The sequence below is a fragment of the Wyeomyia smithii genome, chromosome 2 (assembly GCF_029784165.1).
Source record: "Wyeomyia smithii strain HCP4-BCI-WySm-NY-G18 chromosome 2, ASM2978416v1, whole genome shotgun sequence".
In the NCBI taxonomy this organism is placed as follows: domain Eukaryota; kingdom Metazoa; phylum Arthropoda; class Insecta; order Diptera; family Culicidae; genus Wyeomyia; species Wyeomyia smithii.
In genome coordinates, this window is record NC_073695.1 from 15,614,660 (window position 1) to 15,635,937 (window position 21,278).

General features: G+C 40.1%; 1 protein-coding gene across 1 annotated transcript; it reads left to right on the forward strand.

Moving 5' to 3' along the window:
• The first annotated feature begins 4,170 nt into the window (after positions 1 to 4,170).
• LOC129725606 (mitochondrial folate transporter/carrier) lies at positions 4,171 to 20,710 on the forward strand. Its single transcript, XM_055681618.1, has 6 exons — positions 4,171 to 5,331; positions 7,436 to 7,589; positions 7,660 to 7,915; positions 7,985 to 8,098; positions 19,098 to 19,243; positions 20,210 to 20,710. Exons 1-6 carry the CDS (start codon positions 5,172 to 5,174, stop codon positions 20,337 to 20,339), a joined length of 960 nt encoding a protein of 319 aa, XP_055537593.1. The 5' UTR covers positions 4,171 to 5,171; the 3' UTR covers positions 20,340 to 20,710.
• The last annotated feature ends 568 nt before the right edge of the window (positions 20,711 to 21,278 follow it).

Below are 21,278 nucleotides of genomic sequence, written 5' to 3' on the forward strand. Positions count from 1 at the left end.
CGAGAACGTTGATATTGACGTCTGCGGACATTTTTCAAACGAATTAGAAGTTGAAGATTTTCGTCAATTATTGATGAATCAAATTTCACTTGAGCCTTTGGAACAGAATAATTCCTGGCATCAACAATTGCACATTTTAATGCTTCCAAAGCGGAATCAATATTCACTGCGTTTTGCAAATCAAGCTCATTATTGAAATTTCTCTCCATATGAGTTTTGTATCTTTCCCAATTAGCCTTGTTATAATTAAAAACAGAGCTCATAGGGTTTAAAACTGATTCATGTGATAAAGAAAAAGTTATTGGAAGATGGTCAGAATCAAAGTCAGCATGTGTGATCAAATCACTACATACGCGACTTTGATCTGTTAGCACCAAATCAATTGTTGAAGGGTTTCTTACAGAAGAAAAGCATGTAGGACTATTTGGAGACAAAATAGAATAGTATCCTGAAGAACAATCATTGAATAGAATTTTGCCATTGGAATTACTTCGAGAATTATTCCATGAACGATGTTTAGCGTTAAAATCGCCGATTATAAAAAATTTCGAACGATTTCTGGTGAGTTTTTGTAAATCACTTTTAAAATAATTTTTGAGCTCGCGTGTGCATTGAAAAGGTAAATATGCTGCGGCAATGAATAAAATCCCAAGCTCAGTTTGAACTTCAATTCCCAAAGTTTCAATAACTTTCGTCTCAAGATGGGGAAGAGCACGATGTTTGATTCGGCGATGAATAACAATTGCAACTCCACCGCCGGAACCCTGAATCCTATCATATCTATGAACCACGTAATTGGGATCATATTTTAATTTTATGTTAGGTTTCAAAAATGTTTCAGTAATAATTGCAATATGCACATTATTTACTGTTAAAAAATTAAAAAGCTCATTCTCATTGGCCTTCAATGAGCGAGCATTCCAATTTAATATTTTAATTGTTTTATTTGAAATCATTGCTTAATTTTAAATTAGAAACAATTTTAATAGTAAAATTTGTGCCTATTTGAATGGCTTCAAACATTGATTTTGCCTGCAACATGGCGTTCATAAGATCGAACATTGCCTGTTGCAAAAAAGATAGTTTACCTGCCGTAATATTTTCGGCAGCAATATTAGCTGGAGTAATAGGTGTACAATTATTTTCTAGCGTGTTTTGCTTACCCATATTAACGGTCATTTTCGAACTACCAACACTAGGCGGTATAATATTCGAACTACCTGTAACCTGTGCATATGTTAAACGGGTATGCAAAGGAGTAGGTAAACTATGCGTCACTGGTACGCTTGGAGAATTTTGTTTTGAAGTTAGTTTTAATTGAGAAATTGAATTTTGTTTACCTTGCCTTGCCTTAACAATTGCTAAACGGACTGGGCATTGATAAAAATTTGACATATGGTTGCCGTTACAATTCGCACAGCGAAAATTTTTACTCTCTTTCACAGGACATGTGTCCTTTTTGTGAGAAGAGTCTCCACAATTAAGACATTTTTGGTCCATGTTACAGAATTTGGAACCATGGCCATAACGTTGGCAAGTACGGCATTGGGTGATATGCTTTTCACCTCCGCCATACTTCCTATAAATTTCCCACTTTACACGCACATTATACAAAGCATGTGCTTTTTCAAAAAATTTTAAGTTGTTAACCTCATTGCGGTTAAAATGAATTAAATAATTAACAAGGGAAATTCCAGTTCTCTGACTGTTATCGCCTCGTGATTTTTGTTTTATTAGAATTACTTGGGTAGGGGCTATGCCAAGTAATTCTGTTAAAGTAAGTTTTATCTCATCAACGGTTTGATCGTTGGTGAGACCTTTCAAGACAACCTTGAACGGCTTGGCGTTCTTGGTGTCATATGTAAAAAAATTGTACATCTTGTCAGTTAAATACTGAACAAGACGATCACGACCCTTTACTGAGTCGGCTAATAAGCGGCATTCACCTCTACGGCCAATTTGATAGGTAACTTTAACGTCAGAAACAAACGTTGAAAGTTCCTTTTTGAATATATTAAATTCAGAAGAAATAGTTACCACAATAGGTGGAACTTTCTCCTTTTTTAAAGATTTTATATTTTGTATAGTTTCATTATTGGTAACTTCCATTTCACCAGCTTCTTGCTCAGGCAAAATATCAAAAGGATTGTCACTACAGACACTCGATGTGTCAGAAAGAGATGCCTCTCTTTTCCTCCCCGCAGCGATGCGAGGTTTCTTTTTCCGTCCAGCCATTTCAGGTGATACGAAAAAAGTTAAAACAAATGTTAAATTCAAAAGTAGGTAGTCTTGAGAAAGACTGATGGGAAATAACTTTCAGGTAGTCTTTAAAAGACACACTGACAAAACACAAACTTTGAAGCTATAGGCAGTCAAAGACCAGTCCACAAGCAACCGAAAAAACGTCTGATCTGTAGGACAGTTCAAGACGCACTGCCTACATGAATTTAATAATACTACGTAACCCACGACGAATATTTGGTCTCACGGGGCAAGACAGCTAATATACCATTACATTTATATGAGCTACCATAATTATATGCGAGAGTTAGCTTCAGATTAATCTATAATCATGTATACAGTCAGGTTTTTTTACGCAGTTTTTTTACGAGGTTTTTTTACGCGGATTTTTGAATTAACGCGGTTTTTTACGCGGATTTTTGAATTAACGTGGTTTTTTACGCGATACCGCGCTAATTCAAAACAATTTTCGCGAATTTTCAATTCAACGTACGTTTGAAACCAGAAACGTTTAAGTATTTATCTAGTAAAAATGCCCTCCGCCTTCCGATAGATCCGGAATAACAGTCAAAGAGGACAATTTTAAATACTGGTTCTAGAGCATCTCGGGTTTCTCGGCCCTTCTTGCTGGACTACTTAACGCGGATTTTTAAATTAACGTGGTTTTTTACGCGGATTTTTTAATTAACGCGGTATTTTTTACGCTGATTTTTGAATTAGCGCGGTTTTTTACGCGGGTTTTCGAATTAGGTATGTATCCCCCGCGTAAAAAAAAACCTTACTGTACTGACAAAATTGATACCAGCCACCATGTAAAATAAAAGAATAAAAATGAGTTACATTGATATAAACCAAGTGTTCATAATATCATGCTGCATCTTCTTACACATATAGCAAAGTTTTTCCGGCAACCCTTCTATCATTTGGTTTCTTTTATAGCAAATAGGTCCCCCCATTGCTATAAACAAATTTTGCTGTTCGTTTTCTTTTCTCTCTTTCTCTCTCACACAGTGCATTGTCAGGGTTGTCAGAGAATGCGATCAGCTGTCATTCGTAGTGAGCTTGTGAGCTATAAAGTTTCATAAGATTTTCCATCCTCGCTCTCCATCGTGTTCCGTCCGTTTCGTCCGTTTTGCTTAGCCGAGTTGCTTCACTTTCAAGCAGAGTTGCCAATAAAATTTTCGATTTAACTGGAAAACGGCTGAAGAAAAAACTGTAAAAAAACTGGATTCCAAATAAATTGAAAAAAAAAAGCAAAAAAATGATTGTGAGTGTGCTTTCTGTTATGGGGACTGAATCCAATGACATTTTTTATGAAGCAACTAAAGAGATAACTCTTTGCAAAAAATTACTCATTTTAATCAGTACTGTTTTGTTTCTGGCTAACATTTTGTTAAAATTATGGACTGAAAAATTTCCTCTAACAGCAGCGCAATTTAAAATTACGCAATCAATCTATCTCAAAATTAACAAAATAGAGCAACATTTTCTTCCGTTACATCAGTGAAGTTTAACTTTCAATTATTTCTGACTTTGCTATCTTTTGGTATCTGATTCTTCTAATAATTTTTCAACTACTACGCAACAGAAAATAAACAGATTTTTTTTTCATGGTCTGGTAAAATCTAATTGTTTGGTTTTATCTCAACCATGTCATGCAGTCTTTAATTTGACCGTGTTTCGTGCGAGAAAATAGCATACTGAGAATGCTGTTAAGAATTGTCAAAATAATTTATCAATCTACAATATTTACGTTTTAAAAATATTTTCGAAAATCAATCGGAGCTTCAGTGAATAAAAAACTGGATAAAACTGGCAAATATCTGAAAAACTGGAAGATTTTGGGAATAAACTGTTTGACTGAATCATTTGAAAAAAAAAAACTGGAGGAATCCAGTTTAAACTGGAACATTGGCAACCCTGCTTTCAAGTCTAGCTCTGGTTTGGTGCGGTTCGCTGGTGTTCGTGACAGTTAAAATCCGTTTGCTGTATCATCGTATTCCAGTTTAGTGCTTTCTGCATAACCCGTAGGACGGCTGCACCGCAGTGGAAAATAGTTTCACATCGTACAACCACATCATCATCACATTACCTATCATCACCTCAGAAATCGTCCATGTTGCTAGGCTGTAACCCCGAGCATAAAGGAAAGTGAGCATTCGCAAAAATCGATAACCAACCTTGAAAGTGCTAGAAAAAATTAAACGCCAGTGCAGCACAGTTTGACAGCGACAAAATTTCTCCCTAAAGTTTCGAGAACAAAGTCGAGCTGACTTCCGTGTCCGAGTTTTCCTACTGATACTGTGCAAAATTGTAACCCGTGCTCAAGTGTGCTCCGCAAGATGTGTGAATCGCTATTGACTGCAGAAGAGAAAATATCTGCTTTCGAGCTTAACTGCAAAAAGACTGCGTTTACGTCATGCTTCTATGCTCTTATCAGTCGCTGAATGGCTGCTGAAAAGTGTCCAGCAGTTTCCGAACAAGAAGTGCTCGTCGTCAACCTATGAACCGCTGTTCGTCCGTGGACCGTGGAGTTGAAGTCGCGTTCTCTTGCGTTCGTCCTCTGTATATAATGTATATATCCAAGCCTAAAGTATCCTTTCTCTGAATATTCCTCGAACCGAGTTTGAATCGGAACCGCACACAACGCGCACCGTTTTATGTTTAAAAAAATATTCTAATAATAGTAGTAATAGTAAGTACACACGGACGAAGGTTTTAACTCCAGTGCTGGGCAGTCAGTTGAAAGTTGCACTTCCAGCAGGAAAAACCTTTAGCTACAAATAAGCTGTAGCGTGAGAACTGAAAAACTTTCCGGAATCCTAGCAAATCCGCAACCCTCTAGCAGGGTTGGGATCTCGAATTGAAGCAAAACGGAACCAGCAGATAATAACGGTAAAAACAGAGTAACACCCCAACCGGAACAAGATATGGCAACGGCTCTGAAGGGTCACAAAAGTCCGCCATCCGGTGGCAAATTCAACTGGATGAAGCACGTTAAATACGAACACCTGGTGGCTGGAGTTTCTGGTGGTGTGACGTCGACGTTGTTACTGCATCCACTGGATCTGATCAAGATACGATTCGCAGGTAAGTGTAAATCGCCAGGTTAGATGATAGGTCAACCTGTACGACGCAGATGATAAGCCGCAATCAGGTTGGGAATACATTGTGTTTCGGATTGTTGTTCGTAAACTTGCCCCCGTTATCGTCTGTTTAGTTTGTTCACTCCAGGCCTCTGGAGGCAAGAATGTTCCATTCTGCATACAAAATATCAACGCCGTGTCGTTTGACGTTGGAAGTTTGTTTTCATGGGATCGCGGGAAATACAAATTGCGTGCGCAGTTAGTAGCTAGGTTTGCAGTTGGTTGTTTGTTTGCAAAATTATGGATTAAGATAATAGCGGGAATTTTATTCAAAATATAACCGTAATCTGTGTCATGAGGTAATGCTATGAAAATCGCTGATTTCTGCGTGGCTTTTTAATCGCGCAGATCAGGTCATGTGGCAAGGCAAACAGGTCCGACTTCGCTTGGGGACGTGTACAAATAATGCACTTGGGCCGGATTTAAAACTGAAATAATATAATCAGCGGCAAAGGCCGGCATTTGGGTTGGTTTATTAGTGCGGTCGGGCAAAGTCTCTCGCCGACTCAAGTATATAACGTAAATGTAATCAAGCTTCGCAACTGAATGACCGGGCATCGCGCTAGGTAATGCCGGCCCTGATTAGCAGAAATTTCAATATTCTGGAGGCTCGCTTCGGTAAATAAAGAAACTTAAGATTAAATATGCAGGGGGTAGTTTCAATATGAATCTTACGATTAAAGATTTCTCCCTTGTCTGATCTGATAGATGTGTTCTTTGATTCAACACGATGCTTTCAATCATTCTTACTTGCATGCAAGTTCTCCATAGACAATCTGCTGATTGTTCCGGAAAACAATGAAGACCTAAATGAAGCTGTGGCATATTGCTGTAGCATTCAATGCTTGAAATCACCAGAAACAATCACGGTTTGACATGGTGATAGCACGATTTATAAGCTGGCATTAGGAACTGTTTCGTAACATTTCTGAAATTGATTGTTTCGCGATGCCATTTTTCCCATCTCTGTTTTCAAGACGAAACAAACTTTCCCTTTATTCACTCAGACTAAAGTAAACCTTTTTGTCCCAAGCACTCGCATTCAAGTGGCGGAATCATTAGTCAGTTTTCAAAAGTTAAATGACGGGCCCACTTCCACATTGGCCACGATCGTAAAACTATCAAAGGACAAAGATCAAAGAATAGAATTGCAAATCGCATCCACTTTGGCAACAAGCAAATTCAATCCAGGTGAAATTGGCCGACTGCCAAACGACTACAAAAAAAGCTATCAAGTTATGATTCCGCTCCGCTGAGCAGAGGTTTCCTCATCACAAATCCGGACTGTACTGGTTTCATTGTGATCAGCTGTTGTACAATTCAAAAGAATGTGACACTGCTACGACACACTTTGAAAGGCAGGGAATTTTCCGACCGCATCTGGGTGGTTATTTAAAGCGATTTTATAATTCGTTGAAAATGAACAAATGTCTGCGCGGGGGCAGCGCAGCACTGTCATGGCCATTAAAACAACGGTCACGCTAGAAGAGCGTCTGTTTCATCGTCTGCCACGTGCTGCTGCTGCTTGGTCATTCTGTCAGTGCAGGATCATACCGCAAAAAAGTGTAAAGTGCGCGCATGACATTGAAGGTGACCTGTCGAATTTGGCCGACAAGAAGACGGCAGTGGGGTGCATTGATTTTGGTAAAAACAACCGTTGTGAAAGATAATTCGCAAAAGAAATACTTGTTTACCACCCAACTTCGGTTTTGTTGCTGAGAGAACAATACTAACCTAGATAACGTTTAGTGTAAATATTTACTCAACCCAACCCAATTAGCACTTTCAGTTTGCATTAGGCCGTCTCTTCGAGCCTCTTTTTCGCGTTCAATCCACACGATCTGATTTAAACTGGCTACCGATAAAATATTGCCAAATTTTTCATTTTAATCTTTATCTTATCGCTATGTGTCTATAGACCTTAATTTATCATTGGTTATTATCATTGACGGTCAACTTTACAGCGATAGCGCGTAAAACACTTGACTGTTGCTGTAGACTAAATAAATAAAAAAAAATAAACAGATTATCTCTTCATTTTTTCACAGTGAACGATGGTCGTACAGCAGCTGTGCCCCAGTACCGTGGTTTGACGGGTGCATTCTTAACAATTTTCCGCCAGGAAGGCTTCAAAGGGCTGTACAAAGGTGTCACGCCAAATGTTTGGGGATCTGGCAGCGCGTGGGGATTTTACTTTTTGTTGTAAGTACCTATATCCTTCCTCGGATTTTGTGATAAAAAGTAAAACCACCTTTCCTCTTTTCCTGCTTAGCTACAACACCATTAAAACATACATCCAGGATGGCAATAGCGCTCAACCGTTGGGTCCGTCTCTGCACATGCTGGCAGCGGCCGAGGCCGGTGTGCTGACCCTGGTAATGACCAATCCGATCTGGGTGGTGAAAACGCGACTCTGCTTGCAGCTGTCCGAGCCGGGTCAGAAAGTGAACAACGCCGCCGTCTACGCCGGCATGGTGGATGGACTGAAGAAGATCTACCGTACCGAGGGTGTCCGGGGATTGTATAGTGTAAGTTTCGTTTGAATATTTTTAATTTTATTTTCAATTGCATCCGTCCGTTTTCCGTTCTATTTATAGGGTTTTGTGCCGGGAATGCTCGGTGTGTCGCACGGAGCGCTGCAATTCATGACGTACGAAGAAATGAAAAACAAGTACAACCAGCATCGGAAGCGACCCATCGATGCCAAACTGGTAAGTTTAGGGGTGGGTCGAAGTTGATGTTTGCCCTTTTCTTAGTTCGGTTTTGTGCAATATTTATTGTCTAGACAGAAAATAATTATAGCAAAATCGTGAGTTAGCATGCATAATTTTTCAAAGCGCATTTCGAAATGAAATTCGAGCGCCACTCGAATTTCCATATCGTGGGGTTAATTACCTCGTACACTTAACGATGCGTCCTTGTTTGGGATCATTCGCGTTTAAACTATCTTATGCAATCAATTTAAACATATTGGAAAGAAAGAAGATAAATGTGGCTTTCTCCCCATTCTAAAACTTGTTCAACAGTATCAATTTAACGGACATCTTTAGGCTGGTGAAATGTACTGTTTTGAATAAGACAGTACTGTTTGTTTTGCCCGTCATTTTTTTTTGTTTCTACCACCCTTTTCCTAATACTTGAGAACTTTCAAATAAAACTAGAAATAGGAGACAAGTTTCTAAGCAGCCTTGAAAAGCTACTGGAGTACACTTCGTGCGGAAAGGACATTCTCTATCATAGATGGCATGTGGACTGAAGAAAAGTTGCGATTGTTTTCATCAACAGCTAAGTACATATTCCAGAATGAGGCAGGTTCATCAAAGCAATGAATGATCGTTTGTACGTTTCACTAAATAGTTGATACAAAATTTTCAAAAATCAATCTTCTCATCCAATGTAGGTATCTCATTTTGTCAACCTTTTTGTCTTGAATTTTTTTTTTTCGTGTTTCGATACCATGGATTCAAACTTTAAAACTCAAAATGTTCGCAGTAAGCTGCTACTGGAAACGAACATGTGAGAACGTCAAAGTTTTCTCGTCTTTTTGATTTATGCTGCAGTGTTTTTCTAGACAAAATTTATGTTCTGGTGAGGTTTTTTCTCTCTCTTCATGTGTACAATGTATAGACGTTGTGTTTCTAATGGCAAAAAAGTGTGCGTTCGGTTAATCTAAAAGAAAAGATCTAACGGGATACTTTAAAGGCCACCGCACCTCTTGGATAATTTCGACCTTCATCTTAAAGTTCCGTAGCTTGCTTGCTAGGATACCTGCGGGTATCGGTTCGAGTAGAGTCCTTAATGCCCGAATACACACACGGCGTGACAACGTCTTCCTAACGAAAAAAGTACTTTCTTGTGTACCTTCTGGCATCTACCACCTTCCACTCGTCTGCACGTAACGCGAGATCGCGCCGGCTTGTGCATCGCCGTGTGCACATAAATAAACATAAAGTAGAAGACTACAAGAATCATGGCTTCCAATTTATGTTTATTTATGTTTGTTGGAGGAAGGTTTGTTGATTTGCTAGAAGGCGAAGCTGGAAGGTTCTAGTCAGAAGGCGTCCTAACGGAGGGCGCTATTACGTCATTTCGCCGTGTGTGCATTCGGACCTTTAAGCACAGTTGGATCGTACATCTTATCGCGATCACACTTATAAGTAAATATTTCCGTATACTGCCTGTGCCTCTTTGTTACACAAACCCCTCTCGTTCGCTATCAACAAGTACTAGGTTCGTGTAGTCATCAATAGGCACGATAAACCTACGTCAGTGATATATACATTCAATAGCAAGCAACAGGTGAGGATTGTGAGATATAACCTCCATCGATGGAAGCAGCCTAACAACATCACGTCGACTGATACTGGAGTTTATGGACATCAGCAATGTATTAGGTCAGCTAACTATATTGCAACTAGAGGCTACCGATCAAAGAAGATTACTTAACGCTTTCATTATAGGAGACTCAGTTGAAAAACCATCGATGGAAAAATCGAAAATGAATCCAGCGAAGTAAATATGTCATGTTATGTACTCCGCACTCGAAACCCGGAACAAGCTAGAAAATTACTGGTACACTAGGGTCTTTTTTACGCGGTTTATTTCTATGCGTTTTAGTCAACGCGATTTTTTTACAATATCACGGATTATTTTTATGTGATTTGTAAGACTATTTGTACGCGGTATCAAATAAGTTCAGTATAAGTACATCTAATCTCACCCCTAAAAAGCGATTCAATCAATCGCGTAAAAAAAGACCCCAGTGTAATGTCAAACCTAATTGATGGAGCCGAAATTGCTATCAATAAACACCCAATACTCAATATATCTAAATGTGCCATGTCCTGCTACGAGCTGTTAGATGTAGACGAAGAAATGATATTGGAAAACCTCAAGGAACCGAAAGAAAGAAGAACGAACGAATGGTAAACTCGACAACCCCATTTCTGACCTTCGGAAAAACAACATACTCTAAACACGTTAAAATTGGAGTGATTCACTCGACAACAAGACCATATTACTCCAACCCGCTTCTGTGCTTTAACTGTGAATGCATCAATTGCTCTGGCACTCATGAAAAAACCCCAGAAGCAGTGGTGGGCACCGCTAACCGAAAGTTTAGCGACGCTAATCGCTAAGCCGCTAACCGGAAAATTTAGCTCGATAATCGCTAAACGCTAAACGCTAAACCCACATTAGCGGAACTTTCGCTAATCGCTAATCGCTAACTTCTTAATATGTAAATAGTCATATCGCTATATTTATTGCTCGTGCTTTGTAAGATTTGGACCACTTTGATCTTTTTTGGTCAAACAAACGAAAACAATTTCTTTTTAAAGCTAAGTATTTACAATAAGAGGTTCACGAAACGGTATTCATATTTGATTTTGTAAAAACAAAAATAACAAAAGCTATTTAGCTTGCATTGAAAATAGATACTCTTAGGAATGTTTTCATAAAAATTCAATTATTATCTGAATCGAAAAAGTAGAACCAAAGTTGTCATAATTTCAAGCGCATTGCAATTTACCAGAGTTCTTGGTGTGCCGAAAATTTTATCTAGACCTTGTGCTTGTTCTTTAAAATGCTCCTGTGGGTTGTACGATAACTGGATCTCCATTCTAGGGTAAAAAAAAGTAGGAGGGTGGTATTCAAGACACGACCGCATGACGTTGACTACCGTATTCTTAAAAAAAAAAAATATTCCATTGAAGCAAATAGTAGAGGGAATTGCAACGCTTCTTTTACAAAACTTCTGTAACAAAATTTCGAGGCTCCAAAAGGTACCAGTTTCCGATTTTTCTCGTCCAGAATTCCAGCCATTTTAGTATTTTGCAGTAGCCATTTATTAATAACAGCCACCAGCATAACGGGTGAAACCGGCACGAGATGACCGGTACTATTTTGTCTTTCCTCCTTTCAGCTGCTAACACCTAGCGCTGTCGTGAAATTAACATCAACATAAACATGCATTTTTGCAAAGTTTTTTCCGCTAGCAACAGCAATTGTAAAACATAAAATTCAACTAACCGCTTCTATTATAAAACTGCTAGGCACCAAAAGGTGCCAGTTGCCGATTTCTTGTTTACTGGTTTCCGTCCAGAATTCCAGCCATTTTAGTATTTTGCAGTAGCCACCAGCATCACGGGTCAAACCGGCACGAGATGACCGGTACTATTTTGTTTTTCCTCCTTTTAGCTGCTAACACCGAGCGTCCGTATGTACCCGGTACGGTTTAATAATGAAACTGATGGGGTGAAATGTTCGAACGATACGTTTTATACCAAGGCTTCGTCAGATAATTAGAAAAAGGGAGGGGCTACATAGATGATGGAATGGTAGAGACAAATGTTTCTTGAAAGCTGCGCCGGCCGCTGTCGTAATATTAACACCAACACAAACATGCATTTTTGCAAGGTTTTTTCCGCTAGCAGCAGCATTTGGTAAAACAGAAAATTCAATTAGCCGCTTCTGTACCAAAATTTCGAGGCACCAAAAGGTGCCAGTTGCCGATTATAGTTTCCTGGTTAGTCCGTCCAGAATTCCAGCCATTTAAGTGTTTTGCAGTAGCCATTTACTACTAAAGCCACCAGCATTACGGGTGAAACCGGCACGAGATGACCGGTACTATTTTGTATTTCCTCCTTTCAGCTGCTATCACCTAGCGTCCGCATGTCACTGGTGCGGTTTTGGAATCAGAATGATGGGGCGCCGGCCGCTGTCGTAAAATTAACACCAACAAAAAGATGCATATTTGCAAGGTTTTTTCCGCTAGCAGCAGCATAAACATCGGAAACAGAAAGTGACAACAACAATAACAACAAAGTCAAAACGATTGTATCCGTTAGTGTCGACTGTGCTTGGGAAGAGAGGTAGTGATTGGCTGCGCGGTATGATTTAGACAATCGATATTAATTACCAATTTTTCAATAGTGTATCTCAAACAATAGTTTGTTTTTGTTACATAAATTTAACCGTAAAAGAATTTCTGATCGATTGATGCCAAAACCTCGAAAACCTGATTATAGATGACTGCAAAATAAGCGCTCAAAACCTGACCACTTTTCTCTGGTTTTCCCTGGTTGAATTACTAGATTTTCAAATTCAGGGGCCTAACTTCGATATAGACGTTAGTCAACGTCAAAAAATTGACAAAAGTAACTTTCGCAGTGAAGTATGTTAATCTTTCGAATCAATTTACGTACGCCATCAGCAATTCAGTTTTTCTAAATATTTCTATTGTCGCTTCTCTACAAAATTTAGCGAATTAGCGATAAGCGTTTCGAAGGCCAAAATTTTAGCGACGCTAACAGTTTCGCTAACCAGCTCGAAAACTAGCGAAATCGCTAAATCGCTAACTGAATTTTAGCGTCGCTAATTAGCGAATTAGCGAATTAGCGGAATGGTGCCCACCACTGCCCAGAAGAGGAATGAACATTTGCCCCGGAGAAACTTGTCACCTGTTTGCACCGGTTGATTGCAAGAATTTGGGATACAGAACAGCTACCAGAGGAGTGGAAGGTTGGGGTTATCTGCCCTATCTATAAAAAGGCGACAAATAGGACTGTGGGAACTATCGTGCCATCACCGTCCTGAATGCCGCCTACAAAGTGCCGTCCCAAATTATTTTCCGCCGCCTCTCACCCCTAGCCAACACATTTGTGGGAAGTTATTAGGCCGGCTTCGTGGAAGGACGGTCTACGACGGACCAAATCTTTACGATAAGGCAGATGCTTCAGAATTGCCGTGAATACAGAACCACCACACACCATCTATTCATCGGCTATAAAGCCGCGTATGACACTATCAACCGAAAAGAGCTATGGAAGGTCATGGACGAAAACGGCTTTCCGGGGAAGCTGATTAGACTGATGAAGGCTACGGTGGATGGGACGCAGTGCTGTGTGCGGATTTAGGGTGAATTGTCGGATCCATTTGAATCCCGCAGGGGGCTTCCACAGGGTGATGGTCTCTTCTGCCTGTTGGTTACGGAGGACAATGATACCAGCCGAGAGATCCGGAGGCGTATGATCTCACACTCTGCTAATAGGAAGAAACGATCCAATAGCCTTAGCAATTCAAGAAACACATCTGCGAACCAGACACAACCCAAACAACTGGTTATCTGAAAGATATGAGTAAAAGCCAAAATCGGGCCGCAACATATACCAATTTGTCGGCCTCGGTATTCGAACGGTTATCCCCTACACACACATCGATCTCAAAACGCTTTTCCTTGGAATAGCTGCTAAATTAGAAGGATGCTTTCAGGCAACAATCGTGTCTATTTACATAATTGCCATACATCACCACGGAATTGACCAACTTGAGAGCAATTCATACGATCTTATCTACCAATTGAACCATACTGAAACTCTACATAATGGGGGATTTTAACCAGAGAGGATGCAAGAAGAAAGATGTTTCTCAATATCATCACATACATAAGGCATACGTAACACTGGCGTTTTTTTTCTGGTACACGTTGCCCCATAGTACTCCGTACCTCGTCCTGTCAAACTGCTCGACCAATAATGAACAAAATGAATTTTCTTTTTCTCGGCTTCATCGAGCCCCACAGAAAATGCCATAAGGAACTGTCAAAAAGTTATTTACAAAATCAATGCAGCATTTTTCGAATAGGAATGAGACGAATGCAGGACTGCGCAGGTACACTACCTTCAAAAACAACTCAAACAGTGATTTTATTCAGAGTGTGGTACTATTCGAGTAGTTCATTTTGTACCAACTTTTTTACAAGATTTCGTCCTGAGTGTTTTTTTTAATAGGAGGGATGTTTTGTGATGAATTAATTATTTACTAATATTTATTCAGAATTTTTATTGTGGTTTTTATTGTTCTGCCACAAAGGGTGACATATCAACACTATCGTCCTGAGTGTTACGTATGTCTTATGTATGTGGTTATATCAAGATGTGAATTGGGAATCCTTTGAGAGCTTATGCCTTGAAAAACTCGAAAGGGATACTTAATAGAGTGCCGGAGAGTTGATACAGTCAATCGTCACAGCAGTAGATGAAAGCATCCCCAAATCAAGCGACAAACCGGAGAAAAAATCCTTCCAGTGAAGATTGATGCAGGATGTGCTAAAACTGCATTCAAAGATGAACGCAACAAGTGTCGTAAAACTTCTACAGAAGCCAAAACAAGAGGAGTTCATCGACAGCACAGATAGTCTAAACTCTGCACATGAAATGTGGCGAAAAGTCAACGCTTTCTCTAGAAAACGTAGAACACGCTGAAAGCAGAAAACACTATGACAGACGACACCGTAACAGTATCCAACGAGATTGGAAAATACTTCGAGACTTTATCAGCAAAGTATAGTGATGCATTTCAAATTAAAAAAGCACGAACAGAAGCTGAACCAACCAGATTTCCAAATGACCCACCTGATAACATCAAGGATCACAATAAACCATTCACTATGGAAGAACTACTGCACGCACTCGACGGCGCTAAAGTAACCTCGTCTGGACCCGACAACATAGGCTACCCAATGATGAAACATCTCCCGCTGCGAAATAGAACTGCGCTTCTCAAATCATACAATCACATGACTAGCAGCGCCCTTTCACGTGATTGAAACACCAGCATAATCATCCCAATACCCGGACCCAAAACAAGACAACCCAGTGAATATCGACCCATAAGCTTAAACAGCTGTGCCGCGAAAATTCTCGAACAAATAGTCAACCGTTGACCATCGACCATCGACAGCATGCTTTTCGTAAATAAGTAAAAGGGTGAGAATATACTTTGGATCTCTAGCAGAAACATTGGATGCAGCACGTGAAAGGGGAGAACACGTGAACATAGCAGAATTAAACCTATCAAAAGCATATAATCGAATATGGCTGTACAAACATTGGTACGACATCTAAGCCCAGTATACAACGATATCACCCGCAGCGCAGCTGGACTGTTACCAAGCTCACCAACACCGTCAGCCTGTGTTGTAGCCGAAATTCTACCTTTTAAGAGTAAAACCGCAACAGCGATTAAAAAACTTGTATACTTTATCCAAAGAACAGCTAACGATTCAAATGCTACACTCGCACTAGCCAAAAAAAAAATCTTTTATGATGAGACAGGCGAAAACCTTGCTACACAATGCCTGCTCTATCGCATCACCCGCCGACGATGGGACCAAACATCGACTGGGGGATCAAAAAACTTTGTAAAGCCGGTGAAAATTTAAACATTGCACAGAGCATTTTCCGGGAACACGTACATTAACATCATAACAATTATATACAAATATACACCAATCGGTCTTACACAACAAACACAATTGGGATAGGAGTTGTAGATCAGCTTTAGTTTTTCACAGGAAGCAGCAGCGCTCTATTCGGGAGTGAAAATGGCTCCATCAAACCCCCGAACAAAAATATTCACCGATTTTGCTAGCGTCCTTGCAGCCTTACAAAGTGGCACGCACAACCATCGGTGGATACACGTCTCGAAATCCTTCGCAACGACCACGTAACCTTTTGTTGGGTCCATGCTCATTATGGAATATGGCGCTGGCAAATCTCGGCAGGAGGGGAAAAATTTGGAATCCTCCATAAATAAAATAAATAAATGAACAATGTTAAGCAACGAGGATTAGGTAGAAATGAAACCAAACTTTGAACCAATTTCCTGCAAAATAATAGTGACCGAATCATCAAAGTGGGCTTAGAACTCGTAAAGGCTCACGTAGCTTTTATTCAAAAATGAATAATTCCGTGAAAGCGGGTCATAGGTCCAGTTATCATTAAATTGTTCACTGGACATTGGTCAACACTATTCCAAGCGGAAATGTACACTATAATAGAATACGATAGTCAGGTGGCACTTGAAGCCTTCTTTTTGACACATTGAATTAATGTGGGCATGTATCCTCTCACTCAGCTGGCTCCTCTGACAGCTGGCAAAAAAAAATAGGTCAATTTATTCGGACTCCTGACAAGGGTCATCCACTAGCTCTATCGATTCAGAATCTTTTTGTAAAGTCCACCGTCCGAGCAACACAAACAGCATCAGATCGACCATATCTGCATTACCCGAAACTGGAGAGAACCCCCTTCTTGATGTCCGGAATAAACGTAGCGCCGTCACCGTGTCTGATCATCATGGTGAAATCACTTTCGCATCGTGCGGATTTAACCCCGGGAGGGGAGGCTCGGACGGCGATAATAACACACGTCGACTAGAAGATCCAGCTGCGAAGCGATCGGTTGTTAATGAACTGGAGATCAGAGCAGGGAATATTCCGACCATCAAGAACGCCTTTATCGAGACTAGCGAGAAGATGCTGCATCAGCTGCGCATCCAGAGGAAATAATGGATCACTGATTAAGCCTGGCAGAAGATAGAGGAGCGGAGAAAGGAGCCAAGAACGGAGCACGTCAACACTCTTGTAGACGGGACAAGCGAACGTGGACGGTCTTCCTAGTTAATGAAGAGGTGAGAGCTGCAGCAACCGGCGATATCTGTATCCTCTAAAAATTTCACAACTGCTGGGAGGAGCTAGGATGAATCCTAGGACACCTGTGTAAGACGCAACCGAGATGAATGAGATACACATAGCTGACCCCATGCTATCCGCAAGACTGCATGCGACAATTGACGAGGTATCATGCTACCGTGCATTGTTCTCAAAGTCCTGTGCAAAATTATCCTAGATCGGATACAGGAAAAAATTACCGCGACTCCGACGGCAACAGGCAGGATTCCGTTCCGGACGATCCCGTGTGGACATATTCCAAGAGTCCCTATACATGGTATTCATTGACTACGAAAAAACTTTTGACCGACTGACCTACGCAAAAATCGTCAACCTTATCAAAGCGCAGTACGAGGGTATGAAAGCGTAACAGAGTCCTGTCCGACCCTATTCGAGTAGTCGCCGGTGTAAGGCAAGGGTGTATATTATCACCACTACTGTTCCCCATCGTTGTCGACGAGATCATGGTATGCGCAGTTGACCGCGTTCTGAACCGTGGGCTGCTCTGGTGACTTCGATTCGACAGACGATGTTGCATTCTTAGCACAACGGTGCTCTGACATACAGAGTAAGCTCGACGATCTGGCTGCACGCTCCTCTGCGTCAAGCCTAAAGCGAGCAGCCGCCCAGGATGAAAATCTTTCAAAGCGGCCGTATGCATCACTATGGATGCTTAGGACGCATAAGTAAGTAACTGTCCGAGCAAATATCATCTCAAAAGGCTAGGCAAACTTGACGGTGACCGACGAAATGTCCAGAAAAGCTGCAGACGAGATCTCCAACAAGATCAACTACAATCCTTCGAGAATGTTATGCCTGTTTCTGAATACCAATGGTAACAGTGACGGACAATGGAAGTTTCCGATTTTGAGTCGTTCGTTCACAACACCATATGCAATTAAATGGTCGAGTGGAATGGTTTACGGACACTTTGAAGCGCGATCACTTAAGATTACCGAGCTCAACCAATTCTGAGTTTGAAGAAAAATTTTCTGAGAGTAAGACAGTCAAATATGTCCAACTATAACACCTGCAACCATCAACTAAAAATCAAAATCTTACACGGGGCAGTTAAGACTAGCAACCGTCGGTACTTGAAATGAATTTAAATGCAATTCTTATAGCGAATTTCTTTATTCCACCAGCTCACCTCGTTTTGACCTGGAAGCGCACTAACTGCTGTCAAAACCCTTCTTTATTCGCTCGATTTTGACCCAGTTTTGACCTGCCGTGCTGCCCGAAGCGCACTGTAAAATTTGTCAGTTTCAACCCACCACCGCACGTGCTAAGTTCGTAAACAATTATCTGGCATCTCTTTCTTACTTGCGTCTTAAATGGCGATGACGTTTTATTGTTCCTCGGCAGTTTTGCTCGCACACAGTGGAATAAAGAAATTCGCTATACGATTGTTGGTGAGAGGAAAATGGAAAGCGATGAATATTTTTTAAATTGTATCTGACTCTACATACTCCGTTTGAAGCTTGGATCTTCTCTTAGTTTGCCGATTCTCGACTCGAATTGCAATCCTACAGTATGATTAGTTATGAAGAATAAAAACAAGAATTGTTTGTATTCTTCATAACTTGAACGTTGAAAGAAGAGTGATGAGAGAGATATATTTCTCATGAACACAAAGTAAACTCAGCTGCGGATTCAAAAATTCCGAAAATTTTTTTCTTTGCTCTCATCCTTTACTCTACGTTTCTATTTCTAACCATATTTATTAGCGTGATTAACCCTCTAGTGCCCAAGACCGCCATTTGGCGGGCTTCAGTCAAACTTCTAGAAAGCTTCAATAAATACTGTTTATAATGATTCATATTGATTTTACCGAAGCCCGTCTAGAAATTAACTTGGGCACTAGAGGGTTAAATCAATCACAACACAACTTCTCTTATACTTTATTAATAACAACCTTAGTAATGTGATGCACTAAATGATGCAGTTGTTTCTTGTTAGTATGGATTCTATAATTTGATAAAATTATTAATCGTGCTTAGAGGAATGCCTCCAAGTTCTATACTTATTTGTCTAATATTTAGCGACTCTACATCAGATTGAAAAAAAAAATCCCAAGAACGGATGCGCTTCTATAGAGTCAACTATGAAAGCTATCGTTTAAAGCATGTGTGACCATTGTAGATTTTAAAACAAGTTTAGTATAAAACGAGTAAAAACGCAATTCTCTCCCATTGCAGACTACCGTAGAGTATTTGACGTTCGCCGCCGTCTCGAAGCTGATCGCGGCCGCCACGACCTATCCGTACCAGGTGATACGGGCACGGCTGCAGGACCACAACCATCGCTACAAGGGCACCTGGGACTGCATCAAGCTGACTTGGAGGTACGAACGTTTGTCCGGGTTTTACAAGGGGCTCTGGCCGTACCTGATCCACGTCACGCCCAACATCTGCCTGGTCATGTTGATCTACGAGCAGTTCAACAAGCACTAGACTAGATGCTGGTCAGCTGAAGCCGGATGAGGACAGAAACAACCTTGTCGATAAAAGAGAGAGAGGCTTGGTGGTGAAGCAAAACGAAAAAAAACAAAATCTCTTCTGGCTGTCCCACTGATTAAAACTTAAGATCGTGTGTAATACCAATTCTCGATATGTTTCCGTCTTTCCTATTCTTATAAACAAAAAAAATTCTCTAGTTAGCGTTTAAGTAACTAAGTGTTTTGCAAGCGAAATCATTTTACTTAAAACCCAAACAAAAAATGTTGCATTGTCAACACAGGCGCAGGATCATCGAATTACTTAAAACATCATCGCTATTACTATTACTATTATTATTAGTAATCGAATAAGGCACGAAAGTATCATTCACATTTTTTTTTTGATTGATAGAACGTATAGTAGAATATCGCACATCATGTATTCTCCTTTCTTCTTTTCCTAATCGAATACTCTTCATTTAGTTAGTCTATTTTTTTTTTCTTATAAGCCATTTTCATCAAAAAAGGGAAAAAAGTATCGAAAAATACCCAAAAATAGTTTCTCATTCATTTTCCTTCACGCCTGAAAAACAAAACAAAAGGAAAGAAGTAACTAAATCTAGAGCAAAGTTATGATAGCACCACGTTCGGTTAGCCAGTTCTTTTTACTCGTAGTACAACAAAGCAAGACCCCTCTTTTATTCCAGAGTTAGCGATTCAACCGGGAAGCAGTTAAAGACTAATTATATTTTTTTTAAGCGAAGCAATAAAAAACGATTCGAAAATATAACAAAAAAAAAACAAAAAAAAATAGACAAACTACCAAAAGTAATCGTTGGTTTTCTTTCTTTTTTCTTTCTTTCCTTCTCTCAGATATGAGTCCTGGCGTGGCTTCTATAAAGGACTCGGTCCGAACTTGTTGCGCGTGATGCCGGCGACGATGGTTACGTTCGTTACGTACGAGCATGTCTCGCGCTATCTGTTGGGCTTCCGCAAGCCGTAATCGTTCTGATACGAAATTGCGACCACGCTGGCCGGATGATGATGATGATTGGGGGACGGCTGCGTATGTGTGTGTGAGTGCCATGTGCAATTTAATTGCACCACTGGCTGCTTCCAGCCGTGTACTAAACGCAAACAAATATTACCAGTAGCTATTAGAAGTAGAGAGCGTAAATTAGTATAAAAAAACGCGCAGGTTCATCGTTTGCAACCGGGATTTCGCGCTAGTTTAATCGAATGCCACATCACAACAGGACTCTATACTATCGGGAGGTAATCATATCGTTGAATTGATTAGAAATACAGCCTTTATGTTATACTGCTTTGAAAAAGTACACACAAGCTTTTGCAAATTATTACTAATCCACCGTTGTTGTGTTCACTTTTTTCTGTTCCGAAAGATGTCAAAATCTAGTAGGTGAATAAATTGAGAGCCAATGATTAATTTATTGAGAAACTGTAAATAAAGCATTTGAAGAATTAGAAAAATCGCAACAGAATGGTAGATTTGATAGCATTTAAAAATTTATGCGTAGTCCAATCTGTTCTAAAACTGAAGAACTGATTGTTCTTTGTATAATAAAGGAATTTTACTGCAGACGGAAGACATCAGATTTGACGGTGAAGAAAACTCAATCGAGTGAAAGATTGTCAAAAGATGTAAATTATAACATCGAGATTTTCTCTTGTGTTCAAATCTTTTATCGTCAGTCACACATTCTTCATGCGTTTTGTGCTGAAGGGGTTAGTAACGGAAGGCTGAAACTTGAAAGGCTGAAAAGTATGTATCATATACAAAAGGCTGAATGCACAAAAGGCTGAAAATTTTGTAATCAACGGCCTAGTCTCCAAACCTCACCACTCCTAGACAATCTACCACTTGCCCATACCCATGGGTATTCGTATTCTCATATTCATAGGTGTTATACCTGATGCGGCT